The following is a 27883-nucleotide window of genomic DNA, read 5'->3' as shown; positions in this document are numbered from 1 at the left end:
ACAAAGACTGCCAAGTTCAAAAATTATTAAAACACTAAAAAGAAACCAAGCTGCTATGGCATCAGAATTTATTGGTAGGTGTTTATTTTTTAATAACCAACTTTCTTTTTTATAAACTTAAAAATTAAATGATTAAGTTTTTATTCCTTTGAAGAAAAAACATTTTGCAAAAATATTTATGTGAAATAATAACACAAATACAAATAAGCAGCTGTGTACAAAATAATTTATTACAGCATTATATAGGTTGGCCTTATTTTACAGTGAGTTTTTCTTCTCTTAACAATTATGAAGCTAAACAGCTTAGAGTGAAGGAAAACCATTTTAATTAGAATGGATTCTCTAAATAAAATCTCCCTTTTTGAATTCATATTTGCCTTAAAGGAATGTATTAATATTAGACATATTTACACAGTTCTGAAAGAAATATACTGAATGATTCCAATATTGTTTTCTGTACAAGATAAAACAAAAACCTACATTCCCGCCCAAAAATATTGCTCAACAATGTTTTTAATAAACTAACAATAGTTTAAATTCTCATTTTGCTGATACAAAAACATATTTAAGAGTCAATGCATGGCTATAAGAGTAACAATGTTTCTTTATAATTTGTATTCTTCCCTATTATGCTCCCTTGAAGCACACCACTTAGATATAAACTACTTGTTAACACCTGAAGCAACTTAATCAAGATAGCGTAATTCTTACACATAGGTCCTTAAAAGACTGATCTAAGGATATGCAACAAATTTACCAGTGAATTTTTATGATTAAGAGGCAAACCAGTCCCCACATTCTGAATCATCTAAAAACTGGAGTACCCATATTCAACAGAAAGTGGCATTTTCATGGATATTAAGGAGGAAATGGCAAATCATGAAAAAATTAAGGTGGAAAAAAGGGCAAACTGAAATAAATTTAAAAATAAACCTCTCTGTTGCCAAAAAAAAAGTTTCATGTTGTTTTTAAAATATAGTTTACACTTTAAAACTGATGTGCTTTAATCAAAAAGCAACCAAATAAACAATAATACAACAAACAATAACAGATCAAAACACAGATTCTGAAACCAGGATCTAAAGAAAATACTACAGTGGGGCTGTACACAACTGAGCACAATAAAAATATAGTCATAATACAGAAGTGACAGCACCCATCACAATGTTGATGATCTGAAAGTTTAAGAAAACTGTACAGGTATAAACAGGTAATTTTCCAAAGAGTTTATGTAATTTGGCAGGGTCAGATAAAGGATAAAGTAAGTTTACAGAATACTGCCAAACTCTATCCAATTATTTCATTTCATACCTATATTAAAATATACCTGAAAAGGAAACCCTGATCTGAATTCAGCTCTGAGTCTTCTAGGAGTCGACTTTCTATGGGATTTCAAATTTCGTTTGCCAAGACATCATAGTTGGCTGTGTGGTTGAGTGCCACACCGGGACCGTCAGCTTCGCTTGCACCGGGCAGGAAAGCGGAAGTGAAAGGAAGCAGGTTATGACAGGCCACTCTGTATTCTTCATACTGGGAATTACAGTTCCCAAAGCTGCCATCAAGCAGTGCCTCGGAAACCTTTAGTAAAGTCTATTTAAAAAGGCGAGAATAAAAATAATTTTTAAGAAAAAAGGCTGGGTTACTAATCATTTTAATAACCAAAAGTTGCAAGGCGTTAATTAAGCAAAAGAAAACTGGCAAGGCCTCAGCGTAAGATAACTTCTTGCTACTCACAGTTAGTAATCACCTCAAAACAGGAACATTTTATTTATTTATTTTTTTGAATTTAAATTCAATTACTTAACATCTGGTGTATTATTAGTTTCATCGGTAGAGTTCAGGGATTCATCGCATCATGTATCCTCCCCGAGGCCCATCACCAGTTATCCCACCCCCCACCCACCTCCCCTCCAACAACCCTCGGTTTAGAACAGGAACATTTTAGAAATCAATTCTGCAAAGTCTTAAAAAATGGCAAAATTCTACTGCTTGAAAAAGCGACTCTCTGAAACTAGTCACTACAATAAAAATGTCCTTTATTAACCACAGTAGTTCCCATTTCCTGAGGGCTTACTATGCGCCGGCAGGGAGTAAGCCCTGTGCAGGACAGTATTTCGGGGAACCCTCCCGCCAAGCAGGTTAAGTGGTACAGACACAGCCGGTGTTACTGTGCCTCACAGATACTATGTTTCTTACAAATTGAAGGCTATGGCAACCCGGTGTCTGCAATGCTACTGTCACCATTTTCCCAACAGTATTTGCTCACTTTGTGTCCCTGTGTCATATTTTGGTGATTCTTGCAAATATTTCAAACTTAGTCACTATTATTATATTTGTTATTATGATCTGCCATCAGTGATTACAACTTGCTGAAATCTCAGATGATGGTTAGCATTTCTCAGTAATAAACTTTTTTTTTAACTAAGGCATTTAGATTGTTTTTTTTTTAGACATAACACTATTACACACTTGACGGACTACAGTACAGTATAAACATAACTTTTATATGCACTGGGAAAACAAAAAATTCACCAGACACATTTTGTTGTGCTATTCACTTTATCAGTAGTAGTCTGGAGCTGAACCCACAGTATCTCCCAGGTATGCCTCTGTTTTCATCCTCATCTTATAAATGAGGAAGAGGAAGCCAAGAAGTGGAAATCTGCCTAATGTGTGTGACAGCTCAGATCCAAATCCAGACATAACTCTGAAGGCCCACTCAAGAATTATGCTGTAAAGACCCATGTTCTGTCAGAGCATTCCATATCCACAAATTTGCAGAAATCAATCTGAAAAATCTTACCTTTACATTTTTATCTTTTATAGTTTCATCCAATCTAGTGGCAATAGCAATTGCTTTCTCTTGCCTTGACTTATCCAGAAAATACATCATTTTAGCCCCTGAAATACCAAGATACTACAAAATGAGTGAACTCCAAGATCTTACAATTGATTCAACTAACATCAACCAGTGACTTCAAATAGGGTTCCAAGCGTTTAATCAGCAGTGGGTTGGAGCTGACTCCTACTCAGAACTTGGGAGCCAGATGCAAAGTCACCACCCAACTCCCAATTCAGTGACATCCTACTGACAGACTAGGGTCACAACGGGAGTGTTTATATTATGGCAAAATGCTGCAAATCAGGGCTTCTTCTGTCAAAAAGAGATGGTTGTCAAACACTTACCAGGAGACCAGATTTAACAACCACCCTTCACCCTGGAAATGCTAAAGCTTAAATTATAAATATGGGCTACCCTGTAGCTAAAATTATTTTTTAAAGATGATACCTTCAAATAAAACAACTAAGGAACAAATTACCGTCACAGAGAAGTGTGACAGAGGGACAAAAGGAAAACGCTTTCATGTTCACAAAGAATGTAAGTAATTCTTACAGGTTTTTTTTTATCCCTATTCCTGGGTGCTATTTTTTCTGCATCCACTAAAATGATCATATGGTGTTTACCCTTTCTCTCTCATTGATGCGATGTTTCACACTGAATGATCTACAAATACTGAACCCTTGTAATCCAGGAGGAAATCCCACTTGATTGTGGTGAACGATTTTTTAATGAATTGTTGGATTCAGTTTGTTAATATTTTGTTGAGGATTTATGCACCTATGTTCATCAGGGATACTGGCCTGTAGCTCTCCTTCTGTATGGTCTATATCTGGTTTTGGTATCAGGATAAGGCTGACCTCATAGAATGAATCTGGAAGTTTTTCTTCCTCTTCTATTTTGGGGAATAGTTTGAGAAGAATGGGTATTAACTCCTCTTTAAATGTTTGGTAGAGTTCACCAGTGAAGACTTCCCTTTCACAGTGGAGACAACAGGTATTTTAATAACCTCTTTCTCCATGTCTGTATCTCCTGTATCTCCTGGTCCATACTCTATGCTCATTTTTCTCTTGGACTTCTACCAATTTATACTGTTTACTGTTAATTTATAAGAGCTCTACATATATTATTAGCTTTTAATTAGTTGCAGATTTGTAAATTGTTTTTTCAGTTGGCCTTTTAACTTTTCTTCTAAATTTTTATTTATTAAGTAATCTCTTCCCCTAACATAGGGCTTGAGCTCACAACCCTGAGATCGAGAGTCACATGCTCTACTTGACAGAAGGTGCCCCGGCCTTCTGACTTTCTTCATGGGGTTTTATTTTTATGTGGCAAAAATTACCTTTTTCTTAGAATTTCACATATTTGGGAAGGCATTTCCTATAATAATAATATAGAAATGTTTTCTTTCATTATCCTGTATTCTTGAAGAGAAATTATCTGTCCTTACTACCATGAAGCTGTCATTTTTCATAGGAAAGAATTTTCCATAGACACCAGAATCAGAAAGTTTCCCTTTAGAACAAGAAAACTTAGGTTGAAATATTTAAATATATGGCTTACTGAAGGAGCATAATTATACACTTCTTGCATAATTATACAGTCTTTTGTCCAGTTTACCATCTTGTCTATCCATGCCATTTTGTTGTTTTGTGAATTTGTATAAACTGCCTATAATCCTTCCTGTAACTGGCAGGATATAAATAAAACATATGAAGTAATAAAAATACAAGGAAAAAAAGATCATTCATAACCACAAAATGTGAACGGAAACAACTAAAGCTTCCATATGTATTTCTTTTTAGCCTTTATCCCATGTAGGCATTTTTTTTAACATAGTTGAGATTATATTTTATGTTAATTCTGTGTACATATTATAAAATTACTTACCGCTATTATTACAAATTTTTTGAATAAATATTATAGGACTGCCTAGTTTTCTATCTCATTACAAACTTACTACCATTTCCCCTCATACTAGACATACATTAAATTTGTTTCTGTTCTTTTCCCTACACTTACACACAACATTTCAGTTACCATCTTTACACGTAAAGCCCTATCTTTGCTTTGGATTAATTCTTTAAAATTATTTGCAAAAGTATGACCACAGCCAAGAAATCACAGATAATGTGAAGCTCTTTTTTTTTTTTTTTTTTTTTTTAAAGATTTATTTAATTTAGGGTAGCTCAGTGGGTTAAAGCCTCTGGTTTCAGTTCTGGTCATGATCTCAGGGTCCTGGGATCGAGCCCTGCATCAGGTTCTCTGCTCACCGGGGAGCCTGCTTCCTCCTCTCTCTCTCTCTGCCTGTCTCTCTGCCTACATGTGATCTCAGTCTATCAAATAAATAAATAAAATCTTAAAAAATAAAAAGATTTATTTAATTTATTTGAGTGCACACTCACGAAGGGGCAGGGAAGAGAGTCTCAAGCAGATTCCCGCTCAGCACACAGCTCCTCGTTGGACTCAATCCAGTGTAAGGGCCTATTTAGCCAGAGCGATTTCATCTCGGTTAAACAGTGATTTTGTGTTTATGCAGTAAAACTTCAACTGACCCTGCCCCCTCCCCCCGCAAGGGAAACTTACTTAAAAGCAAGTCTGGGAAACCAGTAGAAAGTGGTTGACCAGTCCGTGATAACAGAGCCCAAATACTCTGGGGGGGGGGGGGGTCGGTCGTCAGGTCAGGTGGAGACTTCCAATCAGTGGGGTGCGCATACTGTTTCCCTAGCTACCAAGGAGTGTGGGCCCCGCCTTTTGGGCACCAATTCTGACCAAGGTGATAAGCTAGTTCAAATAGCCACTATGGGGTGAATTGTAATTCAAAGGGCCACCTGTGTGTAACCTAGCATGACTGTGCAGCTTTCTCTGAGTGTTGCAATCTCATTGGCCACCTGTGTGTGGCCAGGCTCAACCACATGGCCTTTGCTCTATAAAAGTTAGTCTGTGAGGCTGGGAGTCGCTCGCTCTCTCTGGAAGAGGCGGCCCTGAATGGTCGGTTTGATTCTCGATGCTTGGTGCAAAATAAAGCTTTGCTTGACCTTCGCTTTGTATCAGTCTCGCTCCTTTGATCACGGACCTAACACCAGGACCCTGAGATCATAACGAGCTGAAAGTAAGAGTCAGACACTCAAACAACTGAGCCCCCCAGGCACCCCAATGTGAAGCTCTTACTCAGAATGACAGACTGCTTTCCTAAACGGCACGGCCACTTTACACTCTCAGAAGCGAAATACTGAGTGCTTATTCACCATGTCTTTACCATACTTTCATCTCCTTTTTCCAAACCAACAAAACAAACCTTTCTTATTTTGAAAGATCAAAAATTGTATTGTGTTGATTTCTTTTTATATGATAATTTATAAGGCTGAACATCTTTACAAACTTTCACTTTCATTACATTCTAACCTCTTCCATAAATGTTCTAACCCCAGGAGTCAGACACTGACCTGAAAGCAGATGCTGAAGAGAGGTAGCATTGTGCTTGAGAAAATCCTCATTAAAACTTTCCAAATCTTTGTTGACAAATATTTTCTGCATTTCTTGAGATAGAACTTTGCTCACAATGTCTGGAAGATTACTATGATTAGACACTATAAAAACAAAATATTTGGAATTAAAAATTTTTTCATCTGTTCTCTGAAACAAAATCAGCATTTTTAAAGACATTTACATTTATTATTAAGCTTGATACACTTTACATAGTAAAATATTGCTCCTTTGGAATATACATATATTCTAGCTTAAAAATGTACTAATTTTTAGCATATTCTTACTAGCATGTTTAATTTATAGATGCACTACAAATATTATCTTTTTTTGCTTTATATTATTGCAAATCTTTTTAATGTCCAACTTAACAGAAGGCTGCTGAACTGTCATATTCGCTTTTACATTAACATTACCTTTTGTATACTTACCAGACTTAGAAAATTTAATTAAACATTCATGTAACCATGGGTGATTACTGTTGATGGCAAAAGCTCGTTTGACAGACTGCAGCATTAACAGAAACTTCCCTGTGTCAGAAAAGAAAATATAAAAGTAACAGCATGAATATTTATGTACGCTGCTTTAGTCACTTTATTTTAGCCTCACTTAAATTCCAGTGACAAAATGTTACCTTTCCTGTAACATTCATAAGCAAAATTCACAGCTGACTTTGATTATCAAAGACAATTTTTATTTTCTAAGAAAAGCTTGAAATCATGTAGAATTGAATGCTTCAGGTAAACAATTTGTATGACTGTTCAAACTATTCTCAAAATGGATTTGATCATAATATTCTGATTGCCCCGTAAAGTTTTGAGTAGAAAAGGAAAAAGGGAACAGGAGACTTTGTGGAAGGCTGAAATGGAACTCTAACTATCTAACTAATAAAGATCACACTGAATCTGGTCACCAATATAAGTAAGGATTAACAACTGAATTCAAATGATTACCTTTTCTAAAATATATTTCAAATGCTAACAGATGAGTGTCAATGTTATCAGCAACAAGGTTCTTAAGAGGTATAAGGAACTTGATAGCTTCTTCTAATGGATTTTCTATCTATTTTGAAACAGAAAGGAAAATTACTACATTTAAAAACAGCTACACAAGTTAAATTCCCCCAAAATCTCATATTAATACATATCTAAAGTAATTTACAGTTCTCTTTATATGACCAAATAAGCAAGAAAACATTTTAAAACTATCTGTAAACAAATTCAAAATAAAATAGTCAATAATTTCAAAATGAAAATAGCTCTATTATTTTTTCTGATTATAAAACCAATATAATCTCATAAAACTCCAAAATGTCCAGGAAATTATTCCACAGGCTTAAGGAGATGGGACACCAAATACTGATAGCCCTTAATCTTGAAACATTCAAAGTACGGAGACAAATACAATTGCATTGTTTAAGTAGAAAAAAAATCGCCAGTTTACAATCCTTATGCTAGATTCCACAGTAAATAAACCTGAAAGTTAAATTATTTCCCTAAATCTGATCCCCAAATAACTAGGACACTTTGAGAAAATCCCAGAGATGAAGTGCTTTATCGTTAACTAAAACCTATCAAGATATACAAAATGTTTCCAGATGTAACAGGTAATTGGCTGCTCTAACAAATTACCAAAAATTTAGTGTCAATAAAGCAACACAGAGTTATTATCTTGGCAGTTCTGTAGGTCTAAAGTCCGACATGGGTCGCGCCAGGTTCAAAAATCAAGAAGTCAGCAGGACCATGTCCCTTTCGGAGGCTCTAAGGGAGAGTGTGTTTCAATGCCCTTTTCGGCTTCTCAGGGTTGCCCATAATCTCTGTTTGCCGTTCCCTCATTCCCTCTTCAGAACCAGATAACAGAGGACTGAGTCTCCTCAGCTACTCCAACCCCCTCTCCTTTGAAGACCGACTGTGATTCTCCTGGGCTCACCCAGATCATCCAGGCTAACTTCCTTATTTTAAGGCCATCTGCCACATTAATTCCACATTGCTGTGTAATACAACATATTTACAAATTCCAGGATTTGGAATGTGGCTGGATTTCAGGGACCACTGTGTTGCCCACCACAACTACAATTCTATGTGTCATTTGCATTAACCAAAATTTGCATATTATCACTCAAAAATAATTAACTACTTGAAATATTATAAAACAGCTCTGTCTCTAGATTTAATTAAAACATGTTCATGGCCAGAACAGAAGCAAGTAACCTAAATCCTACAAAGAAACACGTAAATTCATCTCACCCTTTCTAACTTTTCAGGTGTAAGTTCTTCTTTGAGACCACTGGCTTCTTCTTCTTCTTCATCCCTTTTCTTCTTTTGATTTTTTTGTTGACGTTCCCGTTCTGCATGCTTTCTCTCTTCTTCCAGTTTAGCCTTTTTCTGAGCTCTTCTTTGCTTGCTGAGCATTTTCTTCAATTCTTTGGCTGACAGGTTTTCTATAAATATCCAAGTGAACACGAATTCTAAATCAAGGTTTCCATTTACCTCACATCCTTCAGCAATACACAGTGCTGCATTAAAGCAATACAGCTTTAAGAGGGGAAAGGGGGAAAAGGCAAGCACTCAGAGGTTTCTCAGAAAGTATATTCCCACAGCCCAGCACACACACCAGCACACAGAAGGCAACTGGTAAATACTGTGACTAAATTTAATCAATTTAAAAAATAAATTAATAATAAAACAAAATTAATCAATTTTGGCCCAGTTCCACCTTGCACACAATACATGACTTTAGGCAAATCACTTCATCTTGCCGAGCCTCAAGTCCCAATCTGCGTACAGGGGTGTGATGACACTGATCCTCTTGGAATATATCAAGGGTAAGTCAGACATTTACACATACTTGTGATCTCTTCAGAAATTTGCCTCCATGCTACTATCTCTCAAATATCTGTAGACACTAACATTTTAGTAAATAAAAAGCTGTACATGTCTTCTCATTGGCACTATTATTTTCAACCAACTAGGCAGCGGAAGTTGTAAGAATATGTGTATTTCCCAAAAGGGCTCAAAGCTATTAAAAAGGAAAGAAAGAAAGAAAAAGAGCCCAGACATTTCTATTTTTCCCAATTGGCCTTACTGAAGATAAAAATAAAAATGATTGTGGGGAGCCTGGCTGGCTCAGTTGGTGGAATGTGGTACTCTTGATCTCGGGGTTGTGAGTTTGAGCCCCACGTTGGGTGTAGAGATTACTTTAAAAAAAAAAATCTTTAATAATAAAATAAGTAAATAAGATTACAAGTCATCCATTAGGGCCATTTATAAGTATCAACTACAGAATAGGATCCCACTGACTTCTTCCAAGCACCTCCCTCTCCCCATCCACCATTTTTTTTTAGCATATAAGTGACCTGATTTGGTCTTCACATCCATTTGACAACATGCTTTTCTATATGTTGTTAATGCTAATGACAATCTGAAATGTAGTTTTCTTTTCAATCCTTTTAACACAAGTTCTTTTCCAGTTACCTGAATGTATTTCTTGTTGTTTGCTCTCATTGGTTAAGGGGTTATCATACAATTTCAAGTATATTTCAATCGCTGATCTGGCAGCCTTGAAATAGAAAGCATGTCTTCTGAGTATATCTTCTAATCTCAAAAGGTCAACATAGGCACGAAGGGTCATCTTTCTCATGCAGTATGTATGGAAATCAAATTGATCATCGGTTATCTCAAAAAAATGCTTTAAAAAAAAAAACCACAAAATTATTCCTTACATAGATGTCAACAATGTCTATTTTTATAAAGAAAATCATAAAAAGCCCCAAATACACTGTAAGCAGTCACAATTCCACTTAGTTGCCCTTTCTACTGGGTAGTCCTTAACACTACAAAGGACATCAAACTCTTCTTTGTATTCAACTGAAGTTTCTGTTGTAACAATCCTTGGCCATTCCTTATAAATCAAGTTTTGTGATGATATTCAATGTCTGTGTAATAAGTTAGATCAGATTTTTTTAAACTGAAATCAGTATATATTAATTTTTCACTCTAAGGAAGTATTTCTCCTTAATATTCTCCCAAAATCAACATGACAAAGTTAAACAGAGCTCTGAATGAAGGTCAAATATATATAGGTTCATATTAAATGTTCACAAATCAGACTATTCTACTCAACTGTAAGTTCTTTGAGGGTAAGCCCTATCATCTCTCTCGCCACTATCTGGCATAGGGCGGAACATTCAATAAGCATAATTTTTGCCAACTCAAGAGAGAAGCTGCTTATCAGGCATGTGTGACCTCTTAATTTCCTACAGCCTCAATATTTAATCTCAGTTAGGAATAAAGAAATGTATACAGCCAATCTCACGAAGTTGTTAAGGAATCAAACAAGACACTTTAAATTTTATTGGACACAGAGCATTATGATTTTTTCTCATTCAATAAATTCCCACTAATCTATCAACATTCCATTTTAGCAATGGTTCTTAATATGTAGTCTGTGTATAAATGAGCATAATAACATTTTCCCAAGGAGAGAGTTCAAGGCTTTCATTCAATTCTCAAAGGATCCAGGGCCCAGAAGTTAAAAAGCTAATTCCTTACATGGCAAGAAGACAATTAACATCGCTACTTCAAAACAATGTAAACTTTTATTTTCTTTCCTATGTGCACCTCTACCTCTATTTTCTTTCTTCTCCCCTATTTTAGCTTCGCTAAAAATACAAAGAAAAACGAATGATTCAATACGCAAAACCAGATTAAGCTCTTCTCCTACTTCATCTGCCCTCTGTCCTGGGGGCCAAAGTAACTCACTGTGCAGAAGACACATTAGTAATTGTCCACATTTCATAATTTTAGTTGTGCTGGTGATTAGAAATACGCTACACACAGAATTACTTTAAGTACCTGAGATTTTAAGGGAAGAATTCTAAGATAAAAAGAGTAAGAGTACACAGTGTAGAGGGGGAAAAAAATGAACATTTAACATTAGTTGATAACTTTAAGAATCATGCTTTAACAGGTTATGTTAGAAAACTGCATTCCTCTCATCAATAAGACAAACCAACTCATAAGAATTAACATGAACCTGTTTTTTTTTTAATCAAAGGGTTACATATTTCAGAAATGCTTTAAAAAAAAAAACCCACAAAATTATCTTTGTGGTTAATGTAAATCAAGTTATTCTAGACCATAAGATCTTAAAATCCAATACAACTCAGGAAAAATGACACTGCCAATAATCAAGGAATACAAAATGAGATGATAACATCTACAAGATTACAGGACTTTATTTTCAAGTTGAGAAACATTTATGTGTAAAAAGGCAGATGCAAGTTTCCAGAGATATTCTAGCAGCTTTAGTAGACAAGATCTGAGACAAGCCTTAGAGGGAGCCGTAGGGAACCACAAACATTTAAGCCGCCTCTTTACCAGTTAACAGCCCACAGGCTGCCTCTCTCCAGTTAGTCTTCCATACATAGGGTAACCAACTTATCCCAGCTTATCTGGGGCTTTCTCGGTTTTTCCAATGAAAGCCCTGTGTCTTAAGAACCTGCTCTGCTCTAGGCAAACCAGGATGTTGGTCACTCTATAGTAAGCTAACAGTGCTGGACAGCATAAGGCTAGAGTACATTAGGAAAAGTAGGATACTAACAAAATAATTTTGCCTTGCGAAGAAATACTATATTGCAGAATCCTACTTATAAACAACTAAATAATCTTAGCTTGATTTTCTTTTTAAAAAATTCTTTATTTTGGAATAATTATAGATTCAGAGGAAGTTACAAAGTTAGCATAGAGACATCCTGTACACTCTTCTCTCAGTGTTCCCCCAGAAGTAATATCCTATGCAACGAAAGTATGAGAACAAAATAAAAAAACTGACATCGGAACAATGTGGGTATATAGTTCCATATGATTTTTATCACATGTGTAAATTTATGTAAATACAACCACAATCAAGACACAGAACTAGTCCATCACCACAAAGATCTACCTAACACTACCTTGAGGTGATTTAAGTCTCCAGACTTATAAAACATAAAAATCTACTAGCTGACACAAACAGGTGAAGTTAGTCTCCCCATACGTTAGCTAAACAATAACACAGTACGGTCACCTGCCAGCTTCCTGCAGAAACTAGGTACCTAAATTTTAACACACAGCTCAGGCTTTTAACTCAATTTTCTCAATATAAACTACTAGTTCTTTTGGGGCCAGGGGAAGGTAATGTTGGTAGGAATTGCTTAACTTGTCAAAATTAGGCTGGAATCAGCATTAAGTCAAGTCAGCAAAGAACTGAGCAATGCTAGTGACAGCTTAAGAGTGTGGTTTCCTTGAAGAATTCCCTACTTGTCCCTCTCTTCTCACCCAGATTCTCCCACTCCGCTACTTCTCAGAGTTCCTGGAGAAAACCAACAAAAAGCCCACATACAGAAAGGCAACAAAAGCCTCTGACTCAAAAAATAATAACCAGACCAAATAGCATAATACGTGACTCTGCCCTTTATAGAAAATCTGTCATTATAAAGCAGGTGTCAACTGGATCAGGATTAAGATGCACTAGAAGACCAAGTTATGAACTGCCTATGGCTCTGATCTACTGGAAATCCTAGAACTTATCATAAAGTTTTAGAAATATGTATTACTGCTGTTTTCAGATATAAAGCACACTAAAATAATGAGAAACTAATCACCTGGAAAAATAGGAAAAGAAAGGAATTCTTAAAAGAAAATAGTTTAAAGTTATTCTGAACACAAGTTTATATCCAATATTCTGAAGATGGTTGTTTTGTTTTTGTTTTTAATAAAACTCAAGTTCTAAACAGATTGGGCTGGACTTTATAACTGTTACATATAATCCTAAAATCCTTTGAGGGTGGCAAGATGAAAGCAGAGAAAGTATTACACTGGACCATTCCAGAATTCTAACATTTTAAATCCAGTTACTAAAAGCTCACAGCAGTATGTGTCATAGCTGAAACTAACCTTGAAGAGAGAATTCTTAAATGAATTTTTGAAGGCAAAAGAAAGGCCTAGCCCTTATTTGAACTTCTACTGTATTCATTGAAGGTGAATGTAAACTGCAAAGTTGTATTTTTGAAAGGTGCTCATTTCTTTACAAAAATAGTTAAAATCCAGGCACAAAAGCAATTCATGCAGATACTTATAATAAATCTGTAAATTCTGCAATTACTCTTAAATCTTCACAAAATATATCATTAAGAATTATTTTAGATTGTTAATTTTATTAGAAATGAATTTTAGCATTAATCAGTCAATAAATATTTAATCTCCCTATTTGTACTAAGCATTCACACTTCAACATACAACCACTAGAAGAGTTAAGCCTTACTTTTACTATAAAAGACTAAGCTTAAAGTGGTCTACAAATAGGCTTTTTTTTTTTTAAAGATATCATTTATTTATTTGAGAGACAGTAAGCATGAGAGAGAGAGAAAACAAGCAGCAGGAAGGGGCAGGGGCAGAGGGAAAAGCAGGCTCCCCGCGGTGCAGGGAGCCCAATATAGGACTGGATGCCAGGACCCTGGGATCATGACCGGAGCCAAAGGCAGACGCTTAACTGACTGAGCCACTCAGGCACCCCCGCCCCCCACTCTTTTTTTAAATCTGTGTCTAATTCGTTCTGTCCTCAAGGACTAACAAATCCAAAATCAAAACAGTAAAGTTTCTAGCAATAATTATGTAACAGGAACAGAGGGTGACAATGTCTGCCATATTTTATTAATCTCTGATAGCCAGTGATTTCCTGTAATCTTTTTTCTTCAAAAATGCTTTCTACCAGTCAAATCATATTTCTTAAAGTAGATATAGCTGATCTGACATTATAGAATTTTATTTCATGTTCCTGAGCCAACATCAATATAAATTCAAGGGAGAGCATAATCTAAATGAAACTTAGTAAAGGAACTGCAAGTCATCATAGTCTAACAATCCTCAATAAATATCACAAAGAAATACGTGGTCATTAATGTTAGGAGGACTGGGGCTGAAGCTGGAGACAGGATTATAATGATCCTGAGGATGTGCAAATTTCTCTTTCTTCTGGGTCACCTCAGAAGTTTCACACGGGAAAACAGCCAAAGTGACTGCCCAGTGCAGACAGCAGGCTCACCTGACTACGCCGCCTGTGGCTTTATACTGCGTCAGCATGGGAGCAGGGGGGTGCCGATTGAGCCCCCAACTGAGGGCTGCTGAGGACTGCCTCAGGCGCGCTTTTGTGGCTCTTTTCCTCCTGTTGTCCATTTGGAAGGAGAGTGCTTCAGAGATGACAAAGAACAGGAAAACAAAATTCACACAAAGGAAAAGAAAAGTCCCCTCGCTAAGGCACATCACACATAATCCTAAAAGCAAGTAATACAATAAGCCTGCAAACCAGCTGCAGACTGCTGTTCACACAGAACAGTATCCTGGGAAGACAAACTGGAGAGAGGCTGACTACAGAGCAGATCCTGACGTAAAGGGGAAAGAGGTGGCCATCGGCTTGTGTGTCCTGCTGGGCGAGTGATGAAATCAAACAATGGCCCGATTACAAAATAGAAATTCTGAATGTATGTTAATAATAGCAATAATGGCTCGATAGATCAATCTTTTCCTTCTTCCCGCAAACCAAATTATGCAGACACGTCACAATCATAACCAATTGAGGATCAAAAAAGCAGACATCTGTTCACAACTTCTGAATGTCTGAAAGGCTAACCATCCAGATTTCTTTCCACAACGAAGTTTCCAAAGTAGTCAGAACAGGTAGAGGATCCCATGTAGAAATCAACCTGCTTTTTTCGTCACCTTACAGGAGAAAAATAGAGTCAAAATTCTACAACTTACCCTTTCTACTTCGTGGCATTTTTTCAAGGCATCCCCGTACCTCCCCAAACGCTGGTAAGCTGAAATGCATTCAGTCTGAAACCACATACACTGCATTTCATTTAGATTTTCCATGGCAGATGTTCCTTCCTGCAAGGGAAGCATTCACAAATATAGGAAGCAAACAATAAAAGAGATCCTATAAAAATCTCATTTTCTCTTTTACAACGATGGCTACAAGTATTATTATGACAATAAACAGCAATAAACAACTATCTCACGATACTTCCAAATTCTCCTGCTGATTCAAAATCACATGTCTTATTTACCCAGCTCTGTCTGAGTATTCAACACTCTACCTGGGAAAGGCACCAAACTGGTGAAGCTAAGTTCTGAACACCACAGGGCCGCCTGGTGGCTCAGTTGGTAGGGTGTCTGACCCTTGATAGTGAAGGATTGTGAGCTCAAGCCCTGTGCTGGGCTCCACGCTGGGAGCGGGAAGCCTCCTTAATGAATGAATGAACCATTTAAGACAGTAATCCTATGAAGCACTGCCTATTTTCTTCTTTTTAAGCAAACGCTGTTTAACCTCTCCCTGTTGGCTCAGGGTCACTATGATTGATGTACACCCATTATTGCTGAATCTGTTAGGAATAGTTCTAAGACTGCTTTCCAGGTTCCCAGTCTCCTCCCTTCATCTTCGGCCATTGGTTGATACTTTCTTCATGTCCATGTGTCTGTTTCCTGTCCCTTGCCAACTCCTCTCATTTGCAGTGGGCTGACAAAACCAAATAATGGTATTTGGGAAGAACAGTTGTTTCTTGGGTTCAATGAGAATTCTGAGCAGAGTGTAAGACTTAAAGCACTGACTTTCAGTGGAGGGACACTGAAGCTTTGCCACAATTTAGAGGAGTTATTTCAAATATATTTTATGTGACCCCACCAGGGAAAATGGTAAAGGTATACATACATAAATAACTTTAGCCTTCAGTTCTTTTTCACACTCATTTTGGGTGACTAGTTCAATTTTCAACATTCTCATTAAAAGTATAAAAACTGATTATCTCAGGACACCTGGGTGGCTCAGTGGGTTAAGCCTCAGGTCATGATCTCAGGGTCCTGGGATCGAGCCCCACATCAGGAACTCTGCTCAGCAGGGAGCATGTGTCCCCCTCATCCCCGCCTGCCTCTCTGCCTATCTGTGATCTCTGTCTGTCAAATAAATAAAATCTTTTTAAAAAAAAAAAACTGGTTATCTCTCAGTGAATGGAATTATAGGTATATGCTATTTCTTCCTATGGTTGTATTTATTTTCCTTTTTTTTTATTTTTAGCATAAGTACTTTTTTTTTTTAATTTTTTATTTTTTATAAACATATATTTTTATCCCCAGGGGTACAGGTCTGTGAATCGCCAGGTTTACAAACTTCACAGCACTCAACAAAGCACATTATTTTCCATTTTTTGATAATTACATATTTTTGTAAGAAATCTACATTTTTTTTCATTTGAAAATCTTTACTAACTAAAACTGTCCAGCTTGCATCAACAACTCTATACAAAAACTCTAAAAAACTGTGAAAATTCTGCAGGAAGGAAATGTGCCACTTCACTGACTTATTAGCATCAGCTAGAATCCCTTATCATCACACATAATGTGACTTCCAAAGTTAGCAGTCTTCCTCCCCTGGTTCAGTGGGCTACCACCATTATGGACATGCCTGGCCAAAGAACAAGAGTGGCCAAACAGAAGCAGCTCTCCATCCGACAGGAAAACTTGTCAAGTGTGGATGACCAGATGCAAGTCTGACAAGCCAGCTGGACCACAGATTTCGGGGACTCCTCTCCTCAACCAGCCAGCCCTTCCCGTTTTTCCACGTTCTGGGGTGCCTTTTCAGACACATCTTGGCTGACTGTGGTTTGGTATGCTTATGTGCATGTTGGTTTTTAAAACCACTGGACTTGGGGCGCCTGGGTGGCTCAGTTGGTTAAGTGACAGCCTTCGGCTCAGGTCATGAGACTGGAGTCCTGGGATCGAGACCCACATTGGGCTCCCTGCTCAGTAGGGAGTCTGGTCTCCCTCTGACCTTCCTCTTCTCGAGTTCTCTCTCTCAAATAAATAAGTAAAATCTTAAAAAATAGTAATAATAATATCACTGGACTTACTCAACTTAAGAAGTTTTGTACAGGGGCGCTTGGGTGGCTCAGTCGTTAAGCATCTGCCTCAGCCTGGATCATGATTCCGGAGTCCTGGGATCAAGCCTGCTTCTCCCTCTGCCTGCTGCTCTGCCTGCTTGTGCTCTCTCTCTCTCTCTCTCTCTGTCTAATAAATAAATAAAACCTAACTTCCTTAAAAAAAAAAAAAAAGTTGTGTATACTAGTTTTACTGGCACTTTCCTTCTTACCCCCACTCCGGCCTTTCAGGGGGTTGTTTCTGCACAAACACTGCTGCCTTTACATCTATTCTTGTACCATCTTGCCGTCTCCAAAACTGTGCTGCACTGCAAAGGGCATGGAAGAGTCTGAGCTCCAGCACTATGTACTACGTGACCCTTCAGAGTCTCGACCACTTTGTTGCCAAGTGCCAGACACATGGTTCAGTGCTACGTGAACATAAACATTATCATGATTTTCCTTATTTTATTTTTCCTTCTCCTTACCTGTTAGCCAGCGTTCTTGCTAATGCTTTCCCCCCCACAATATACCTACCATTTTGCATCTGTTGATCCTGCAGCATGTGAATTTTGGAAACATTAGTCACTGCAGTTTCTGCTCCTATTACAATTCTAAAACATGTGTTTTAGTTTTAGTGTCAGAGACCCCCTAAGCTAGAATCCTGGCTCCAAAATGAATGACTAGCTGGGTGATCTCCAGCTGGCACAGTACCTGATCACTCTAAATATTTTCTTGACTATAACACGGGAGTAATGCTATCAGAGGACTGGTAGGATTAAGTGAGATTATGTATATAAAGTACTTAGCTCAGGGCTTAATAATTGTTAAAGCCACTTTCTATTTCCCCTTACAAATGGTACACAAATTATTTGCATTACTCTAAATATGAGAAAGTAGAATTCAGGAAGGTTCAGATGAAAAAGCCATTTTTATGATGAGTGAGAGATAACAAATGGTCTCTAGGTGGTAGCCTTTCACGAAAATTTAAATGTGTGAGATAAACATACATACATACACACTCACATATATCACACATTTAAATTTTCATGAAAGCCTACTACCTGTACACCATTTATCTCTTACTAATATAACATACATTTCATATATATGATATATATTTGTGTATATATATATATCTGTATATATGACAGATTACTTACCAATACCTACTAACACCAGACTTAAATTTATGCTACTTAGATAGTACAAAACGAGATCTTACTATTTCTCTGATTACTAATGAAAGCATCTTTTCTGGCCATTCCACTTTCCACTTCTGTGAACTAACTATTCGCATCCTTTGCCCATGTTTCTCTTGTCTTGGCTTTTGCTTACGAGGTTTAGTGTGTGTGTGTATTTTTGTTTCTATGACATTCTTCTAAGTAGTTAAGTTTTCACAATAAAAGCTCAAGCTATTCTGTGACTCCTAAATTACAGGAGGTTATGATAAACACCCCGACACACCCAGAATCTGGTTAACATTTAAGGAAGGTGGCACGCTGGGGCTGCAGTAGGAATACCTTAGTATCACAGGGCACAGCGCTAACTTACTTCCATCTAAAATCACTTACTCACAAACACCAGCACTAAAGCCCTTCAATGTGTATGTCATGTGCACTCGGAGGTAAAAATTTTTTATTCCCAAGTATTTTCCACAAAAGTTGGAAATTTAACTTGGGAATATGGTCTGCACATTATGCCTCAAAGTCATATTCAATGTTAAGTAACTATTTCTTTGTGGAGTTCTTTATAATTCTCATTCCATCATATGGATTGGAAATACCTTCTCCAATTCTATGGTCTACCTTCTCACTTTGCTTATAGTTATTTTTGTTATAGGTAAACCTTAACTTTAATATGGTCAAATATATTCACTTCACTTTTTTTTTTTTTAAGATTAAAAAAAATTTTTTTTTTTTATTTGACAGACAGAGATCACAAGTAGGCAGAGAGGCAGGCAGAGAGAGGTGGGGAAGCAAGCTCCCTGCTGAGCAGAGAACCCAATGCAGGACTCGATCCCAGGACCCTGGGATCATGACCTGAGCTGAAGGCAGAGGCTTTAACTCACTGACCCACCCAGGTGCCCCAAATATATTCACTTTACTCTTATACTTAAGGTCTTCAGTGCCTTAAGAAATGCTTCCTATCTCAAAGTCTAAAGCTAGATTACAAGACTTTCTTTAATCAAGTTGCAACTGATTTCTGTACAGCAGAGGAATGTCATTTTATGTCTGTCTATACAAATAACTAATTGTGTCAGCAATGTCTTTTCATCTCTGATTCTGAAAGCACCTTGGCTATATGCCAAGTTTCCAAATACGTGTGCATCTGTTTCTGACCTTACCTGTTCCATTAGTCTACATATATTTTTAACCATAAACTTACTATTTTTATAACAAGATTGAAAATCCACATGGTAAAATATACATAAAGAGGGAAAGGAAAGGAATAGATGTTAAGCCCAACAATTTCGGAGAACTTAAATTCTAAAATGCCAGAGACTATAGTCCACAAATGTTAGTCCTTTTTTCTCTCTTTTTTTAAAAGATTTATTTCTTTGAGAGAGAGCACACATGCAAGCATACACCCGATGGGGGGTAGGGGCAGAGAGAGAGAGAATTTCAAACAGACTCTGCGCTGAGTGAGGCCTGACATGGGGCTTGATCTTATGACCTGGAGATCATGATGTGAGGTAAAACCAAGAGTCAAATGCATAACCGACTGAGCCACCCAGGGCACCCCCACAAATATTAGTTCTACATAGAAAGAACTCTATAAGCAGATCCAAAACAACTGTAAAAGAGAAATTAAAAAGGAGCCACAAATTACTAATGAGACAAAAAAGTTGTAAACTGAATACTACACATAAGCACTGAAGTCTGGCATATTGCTTATTTGTGTATAAAGGTACTGTGTTCCTATTACTGTCTTTCAACCATCCGCCACCAGAAGCACATGTGTATATACACTCCACCACAGAAGAAACCGTACTTAGGACACGAGTTAGACGGGACTCATACAAATAGTAACAAAAAATGAATTCTTTTGAACTTTAGTGGCAAACTTCAGAAATCATCAGAGAACTGGAGTTTCATTTTACTAATTCAGAAAAGTACACGCTCAAGTATGGTATTTCCTACCCTTGTGAACTTGGAGCACATTTCCTCTGCTTCTTTAATCATATTTGCTCGAAGCATGTACTTCGCACATTTGGAGTTGATGAATCTATCGGCTGTGTCCAAAGATTGTGCTTCAGCCATCCACTTTGCAGCTTCTTTGAGATTACCCATGTGCTTTAAGAAACGAAAGTATTAAAGAAACCACAGTATTTATGATTAAAAAATTATAGGTGAATATAAATAGAAAAAGTCAATAAAAACTAGAAATTTGGTACCATTTCTAACAAATTTATCTAGAACTCTTTGGATAAATTACGATTCGCATTTACTAAGAGATGTATCAAGGAATTACCAAGGATTATATACTGTTTATACCACTATGTAACATAAAATGCCCTAAGATTATTAGAGTGTTAGATATTTTTATATTTTATGTAGGAAAAACTCCAAGGGTTCTTAAAGTGTCAAATTCATCAAAAAACACAACTAAGATTTTACCTTGTAAATTTTTGCTTTCATATAGAATAATTCTATTAGAGTGGGAGTACTAGCAATTGCAGCATTGATATAATCCAAAGCCAAAGAATACTGCCCAAGTTTATCAAAGTGCTGTGCCAGGAAATACTGAACCCAGAGCAGTGTTGTTGGGGGTTCCCTCTCTCCATTCTCTGTAATCAAACAAATATAAAATTACTATAGAGAAGGCAAAGTAAGCAAATCACATACTTTTTCCCTTAATGCATGATGAAATTAATAATTATTACAAAAGTAAGGGTAAAAACACAGAGAAAAATAACCAATTTCAAAAGAGAAAGGCAGGACTTTATGCCATAAAGTTCAAATAGTAGCAGCCAGGAGAGAAACAAGATGCTGGTTTCATAGGCTTCTAACACCTACCTCACCCCAAAGAAACCATCCTGGGAAAAGAGGTAAATCAGTCTAACTCTATGAATTTTCTGGCTGAGAATGTAAGGCAGCAGACCAGGAAAAGTCCGGGGAAACAGCTGGGTTAAGAGAAGTCCCTAACTACCCCACACAAACAAGACCTGCTAGGGCTTTGCATTTCCTAGGTCTCAACCCTACATCAGGGGAAGCCAAAGTTGAAGGCATGAAGAGGCCCTCCTGACAAAGTGGAATGAACCCTACAATGTGACAAAAGCAGTGACAGTCAGCTGAGTTCTATCCTATTCCCCATTCTGAACCTCGAGCTACAGAAGATAGATAAAGAAATACCAAGCTCTCCAAATGGATTTCAGCAGGGAAGTCATACAGGTCTGAAATTAGATAGAAAGAGGAGAGAGGAGAATTCACCCACACCACAGGAAAAAAAAGGTTTCCTAGACTAGCTAATCAAATGAAAGAACAATGTAAACACAAAAACTAGCATAAATTAAAACAAATAATAAATAAGGGAAAGAGACAAGCATTTATCTTGTTCCTTTTATGTAACATTTCAGGGGAACCAGATATTTGATGAGGGCAAGTTTTTTTTTTTTTTAAGATTTTATTTATTTATTTGACAGACAGAGATCACAGTAGGCGCAGAGATAGGCAGAGATAAAGAGGAAGCAGGCTCCCTGCTGAGATGCAGGGCTCCATCCCATAACTGGGATCATGACCTGAGCCAAAGGCAGAGGTTTTAACCCACTGAGCCACCCAGGTGCCCCGAGGGCAAGTTCTTTGTAAGAAAAATTCTAGCTATTAAAGGCAGGGGAAAAAATGATTCGAATGAAATAAGGGACTGAGGCAATGGTCCTCAGAGGCTGCCAAAATCACCAGGTAAGAGGAACTTTTTAACCAGCAGATCAGGCTGACCACGTCTAAATCCGGATCCATCATCACATCACAAAGAGAAAAGCAGAATGTCTTCTGGCTCCAGATGTGAGACAAAGCAACACATAAGTATTCACAAAAAACCTGGATTTAATCAAGCCTATAAATCTAACTACAGGTTTGCAGGAAATATGAAGAGCAAAATATATTAAAATGATACCAGGAGAAAGCAATCAGCCAAATCCATAACATGAACATTCCAAAAGACAAATGACCTTTCAACAAATGGTGGGAATTTTTTTGTTTTTGTTTTTCTGTTTTTAATGGGAGGGGAGGTTACTGTTCAAGATTAAAAGACTATCAGAGACATAACCAAATGTAAAGTGTAGACTTTTTTCAGAGTCAAATAAGTCAATTACACAGAGACATTATTTGAGGTAACTGGGGAAACTTTTACGTGGACTGGGTGTTCAATATTACGATACAAGCATTAACTTGTGTGAGCTTGCACCCTGGCTGCATCTTCTGTGTAAGTGTTCTAAACCATTAGAGATGCGTGCTAAGGTACTGACAGGTAAACAGGATGTCTGCTTTAAAAATACTCCAGAAGGGGCGCCTGGATGGCTCAGTGGGTTAAAGCCTCTGCCTTCAGCTCAGGACATGATCTCAGGGTCCTGGGATCGAGCCCCGCATAGGGCTCTCTGCTCAGCGGGGAGCCTGCTTCCCCCACCCCCCACCTCTGTCTGCCTCTCTGCCTGCTTGTGATCTCAAATACCCCAGAAAAGTGACACAAGATAACTTCAGACAGGACTGGCAAGATGTTGGCCACTGAGGCTGGGTGATGGGGACACAAGGGTTCATTCTCCCATCTACTTCTATGCTGTTATTTCATTATGAAATTTGTTTTAATCTAACAAAAACAAAAGGGCAATAACATGTAAAAGACACAGGAAGAACTCAGACTAAAGTTAGCATCTGCATGACTTGAAAGCATTCTAGAATGTTTTTTAAACTAAGATGCCTTAATTTACATATGTCTTGATAAAGAGAGAAACAAAAGACTAAATCATACAGAATTTAAAATAAAAAAAGAGTAGAAAGAACAGAGAAGCAGGAATTTGGGAAAAATAGGTTTCAATATAAACTAACTGTACAATCTTAGCAAGCCACTCACCTCTTAAGTCTGTTTACCCATGTTAAAACACAGTTAACTCCCATCTCACAAGATTATGGAAAATTTAAATTAAGTAAGACTGAAAGTGCTCTTCTAATTTCCTTCACAAATTCAAAAACTATTTAGTAAATAGGTATCATGTAGCACATACATAAAATACAGGCTAGTTTTACTCTAAGTTATTAAAAATGGATTGAAATGAGTAATCAAATTCCAATTCAATCTAATTTAACTTACCATAAGGGCTAAAAAAGTCACACGTTTTAAGAGAGGTTTCATAATTCGTAACAAGCTCCTGGATTATAGAAATCTGTTAAAGAAACATAGTTTTAAAATTTAAAAATATTTTATTAATGGTATTCATATTTACTGTGGAGTACATTAGATTTGGAAACAATGTAGGGGTTATTTCAGGACTACCTATAAACTAAACTACTAGGATGTCTGTTCCCCCTGCTTCCTCACTGTGTGAGGGGAAAGCAAGAAAAACACAGAAAATATACTGTTCTCTTTATTAATAGTAAAACAGAATCTCATTAATTTGTCATCTCAATAAGTAGGTTTGAGTTTTTAAAGGACAAATTATCAATAATTACTACAAAACCTTTTTTTTGGCTAATAGTTTATCTACCTTTTGCTTCTCACTGTTAGAGTGGGTAGTTGTAAACAATTACATATTTGGATTTTCTAAAGCTACTCATAACAAAAAAGACAAATGAAATGATCCAAATGACACAATGATTCAATGGAATAGGTTAAGTAAACTCCAAACTAGATATTTACACTCCCTTTACTTTCAGTGATCATTCTGATAAACAGATTTGCATCTCAATGTCCCCCTCAAGTAGGACTGAAATACTATAAGCCTCACTGGAGTGCTCTGCCCTGAAAGTGGCAAACAAAAAGTGACATGAGTTAGAAGCCCAAGAGGAAAAAACAGCTCATATATATAATTGGTTTTAAATGCCTATTGATGTTAACTGTTCAGAATGAGTTGGAAAAAATAACTACCTTATTTGTGATATTCAAAAGGGTAAAGGTTTAGGAATCCTGGTTAAGTGGCTGTCTTGGGTCCTGATATCAGAGTCTCTGGATTAAGTCCCGTGTCCAGCTCCCGCACTGAGCAGAAGTCTGCTTCTCCCTCTGACCCTCTGCCCTCTTGAGCTCTGTCTCATTCACTCTTTCTCTGTCAAATAAATAAAATCTTTTTTTGTTAAAACAAACAAAGACAGGCGCCTGGGTGGATCATGGTCCCAGGATCCTGGGATCAAGCCCCATGCTGGGCTCCTTCTTCAGCGGGGACCCTGCTTCTCCCCTGCCTGTTGCTTCCTCTGCTTGTGTTTGCTCTCTTCCTCGCTCTCTTGCTTGCTCTGTGTCAAAAAATAAATAAAATCTTTTAAAAGAATAAACATTTAAAAAATTAAAAAATAAAGAGTAGGGGTGCCTGGGTGGCTCCGTCGTTAAATGTCTGCCTTTTGCTCAGGGTCCTGGAATCAAGCCCCACATTAGGCTCCCTGCTCAGTGGGAAGTCTGCTTCTCATTTTCCCATTCCCCCTGCTTGTATTCCCTCTCTCTCTTTTCTGTCAAATAAATAAAAATCTTAAAAAAAAAAAAAGGGTAAAGATTTAAAAGTGAAGGAAATCCATTAAAACTTTTAACAGTATCTGACCAACATGGTATTATTTTAATAGTGATAATTTTTAAAGTTTTCTAGTTTTAAAACATGGGATGCCACTAATACTACCACACAGAAAGAACATAGCAGACAGGAAAAACAGTAAGAAGCCAGTAACCGTTACAAGTGCTTTACATGTATTAAAATAATAATTATACTGATAGTCAACCCCCTACATGGCACTGTTTTAGGTACTTTACTTGTATTAACTCACTTATCCTCAAAAGAACCCTATGAGGTGTGCACTATTACTAACTTGATCTTACAGGTAAAAGGAAAATAAAAATAAGCTGAAAGTGTACCATGGTGAAGCATGGAGTTGTTTAACCCAAGCAACAAGGCTTCAGAAAGTATTTTCTAACTACTTGGTGTATCAATGAGTGGATGAGACACGGCACATTTAGTACTAATGGACAATTCTCCTGGATTCACAGGGATACATTAAGACTAGAGACTAAGAGCAGGATAGGAAAGTTTCCCTGATCAGGTTTAGTGCACAAAACACCAAATGGTTCCCATTAAAACAGCCAGAGCATGGAAAATGGAAAATGATCTCTGTTCTGCAAATAATATGACCTTACTTATAAAACCCCTAATAATCTCTGGAGTACCTGGGTGGCTCAGTCAGTTAAGTGTCCAACTTTTGGTCTCTGCTCAGGTCAAAACCTCAGGGTCCTGGGATCAAGGCACAGAGTCCTGAGTGTGGAACCTGCTTAAGAGTCTCTCTCTCTCTCTCTGCCCCTCCCCTACCTCAAAAAAACCCAACCAAACAAAAAGACCCTAAGAATTCCAAAAACAACAAAACTATTAAAACCAAAAATATGAATTCAGCAAAGTAAAAGGATACAAAGTCAACACACAAAAACTAGTTGTATTTCTATATGGAACAATGAACAACCTAAAAAAAAAAAAAACCTACAAAAATGATTCAATTCACAATAGCATCAAAAAGAATAAAATACTTAAGAATTCAACCAAGGAAGTGAAAGACTTGTATAATGAAAACTACAAACTATGACTGAAAGAAGTCACAAATAAGTCGAAATGCATCACATGTTCATGGACTGGAACATTTACCATTATTAAAATGTCAATTCTTCTCACCTATACTTCAGTAAAAACATTTTCTAATGTTGGGGCTGCCTGAGTGGCTCAGTGGGTGAAGCCTCTGCCTTCAGCTCAGGTCATGATCTCAGGGTCCTGGGATCGAGTCCCGCATCGGGCTCTCTGCTAGGCAGGGAGCCTGCTTCTTCCTCTCTCTCTCTACTCGTGATCTCTTTCTGTCAAATGAATAAAATCTTTAAAAAAAATTTTTTTTCCTAATGTTAATACTACTCAAAGAGATGTACAGATTCAGTGTGATCACTATCAAAATTCCAATAAGGCTTCTTGTGTGTATGTGTTTTGTTTTGTTTTGTTTTTTTCAGAAACAGAAAAGCACATCCTTAAATTCACATGGACCCTCAAGGGTCCAAAACAGCGAGTATAATTTGTAAAAGAACAAAACTAAAGGACTCACACCCCAGATCTCAAAACCTACTACAGTAAGTTACAGTACAGTAATCAAAACAGTGTGATAATGGCATAAAGACTGACATAGAGATTACTGGGGTATAACAAAGAGCCCAGAAATAAACCCTCACATATATGGTCAGATGATTTTTGACATAGGTGCCACTCAATGGGGAATGGACAGTTTTTTCCCAGATGGTGCTGGAAAAACTGGATAACCATATGCAACAGAAGGAAGCTGGACTCTCACATAATACCACATATAAAAATTAACTCAAAATGGATCAAGAACCTAAAGGAAGGACCTAAAACAATAACACTCTTAGAGAAAACACAGGACAGAAGCTTGATGACATTGGATACAATGATTTCTTAAGAGACAATACCAAAGGCATGTTACAAAAGAAATAAAAGACAAATTGGACTTAATGAAAATTTAAAATTTTGTGCATCAAAAGGCATTATACAGAGTAAAAAAGAAAAGAAACCCACAGAATGGGAGAAAATATGTGCAAATTAGATAAGGGACTAATATCCAGAATATACAGAGAACTCCTAAAACCCAGGAACGAAGAAAGACACAGCAGACTTCAAAAATGAGCAACTGTACTTGAATAGAATTTCTCAAAAGAAGAGGTAAGAATGGCCAATCAGCATGTGAAAAGATACCCCCCACCACTAATCATCATGAAAATGCAAACCATAAAAGGAGATACCACTTCACACGAAGGAAAATTGCTACTATCAAAAATCAGAAAACAATTTTGATGGGAACACAAAATGGTACAGCCTCTCTGAAAAACAGTATGGTTAGTTCCTCAAAAAACTATAAACAGAATCCCCAAATGATCCAGCAATTCCACTTCTGGGTGTATACCCAAAAGAAGTGAAAGCAGGGTCTTGAAGAGATATTTGTACATTTGCATTCACAGCAACACCAGTCACAGCAGCCAGAATGTGAAAGCAACCTAAATGTCCGCCGATGGATGAAGGAATCAACAGTACGTGGTCTCTACACACAATGCAGTATTATTTAGCCTTAAGAGGGAAGGCAATTCTGTAATATGCCGCAACACAGACAAGCCTGGAGCACATTGTGCCACATGAAATAAGCCAGTGAAAAAAAGACAAATGCCAGGATTCCACCTGTATGAGGTATTCAGGATACTCAAAATCATAGCAACAGAAGTATAATGATGGCTTCCAGGGGCTGAGAGAAGGGGAAAATGGAAAGTTACTGTTTAGTGAGTATACAGTTTTAGTTCTAGAAGATGAAGAGAGTTCTGGGGATGGATGTTGGGGATGGCTGCATAATAATGTGAATGTATTCAATATCAATGAACTGTGCACTTGAAAT

At 37.1% G+C, this 27883-nt stretch overlaps 1 protein-coding gene across 4 annotated transcripts in view; it reads right to left on the bottom strand.

The window, feature by feature from the left end:
- Positions 1-212: 212 nt before the first annotated feature.
- Positions 213-27883, bottom strand: part of NAA16 (N-alpha-acetyltransferase 16, NatA auxiliary subunit) — a 64795-nt gene continuing 37124 nt past the window's right edge. For all 4 annotated transcript variants that reach the window (XM_032314359.1, XM_032314360.1, XM_032314361.1 and 1 more), the window contains 11 exons: positions 23577-23649; positions 20891-21060; positions 20414-20566; positions 15121-15249; positions 9799-10012; positions 8572-8765; positions 7279-7387; positions 6757-6855; positions 6286-6429; positions 2804-2901; positions 213-1590 (listed from right to left, as the gene is read on the bottom strand). In XM_032314359.1, the coding sequence (XP_032170250.1) occupies positions 1393-1590; positions 2804-2901; positions 6286-6429; positions 6757-6855; positions 7279-7387; positions 8572-8765; positions 9799-10012; positions 15121-15249; positions 20414-20566; positions 20891-21060; positions 23577-23649 (1581 nt within the window). In that variant the 3' untranslated portion in view covers positions 213-1392. The remainder of the gene's footprint in view (positions 1591-2803; positions 2902-6285; positions 6430-6756; positions 6856-7278; positions 7388-8571; positions 8766-9798; positions 10013-15120; positions 15250-20413; positions 20567-20890; positions 21061-23576; positions 23650-27883) is intronic.

The sequence above is a fragment of the Mustela erminea genome, chromosome 15 (genome assembly GCF_009829155.1).
Source record: "Mustela erminea isolate mMusErm1 chromosome 15, mMusErm1.Pri, whole genome shotgun sequence".
NCBI classification, from domain to species: Eukaryota; Metazoa; Chordata; class Mammalia; order Carnivora; family Mustelidae; genus Mustela; species Mustela erminea.
The sequence above is the reverse complement of the archived record's forward strand: the minus strand, read 5'-3'. Positions and strand labels throughout refer to the sequence as shown.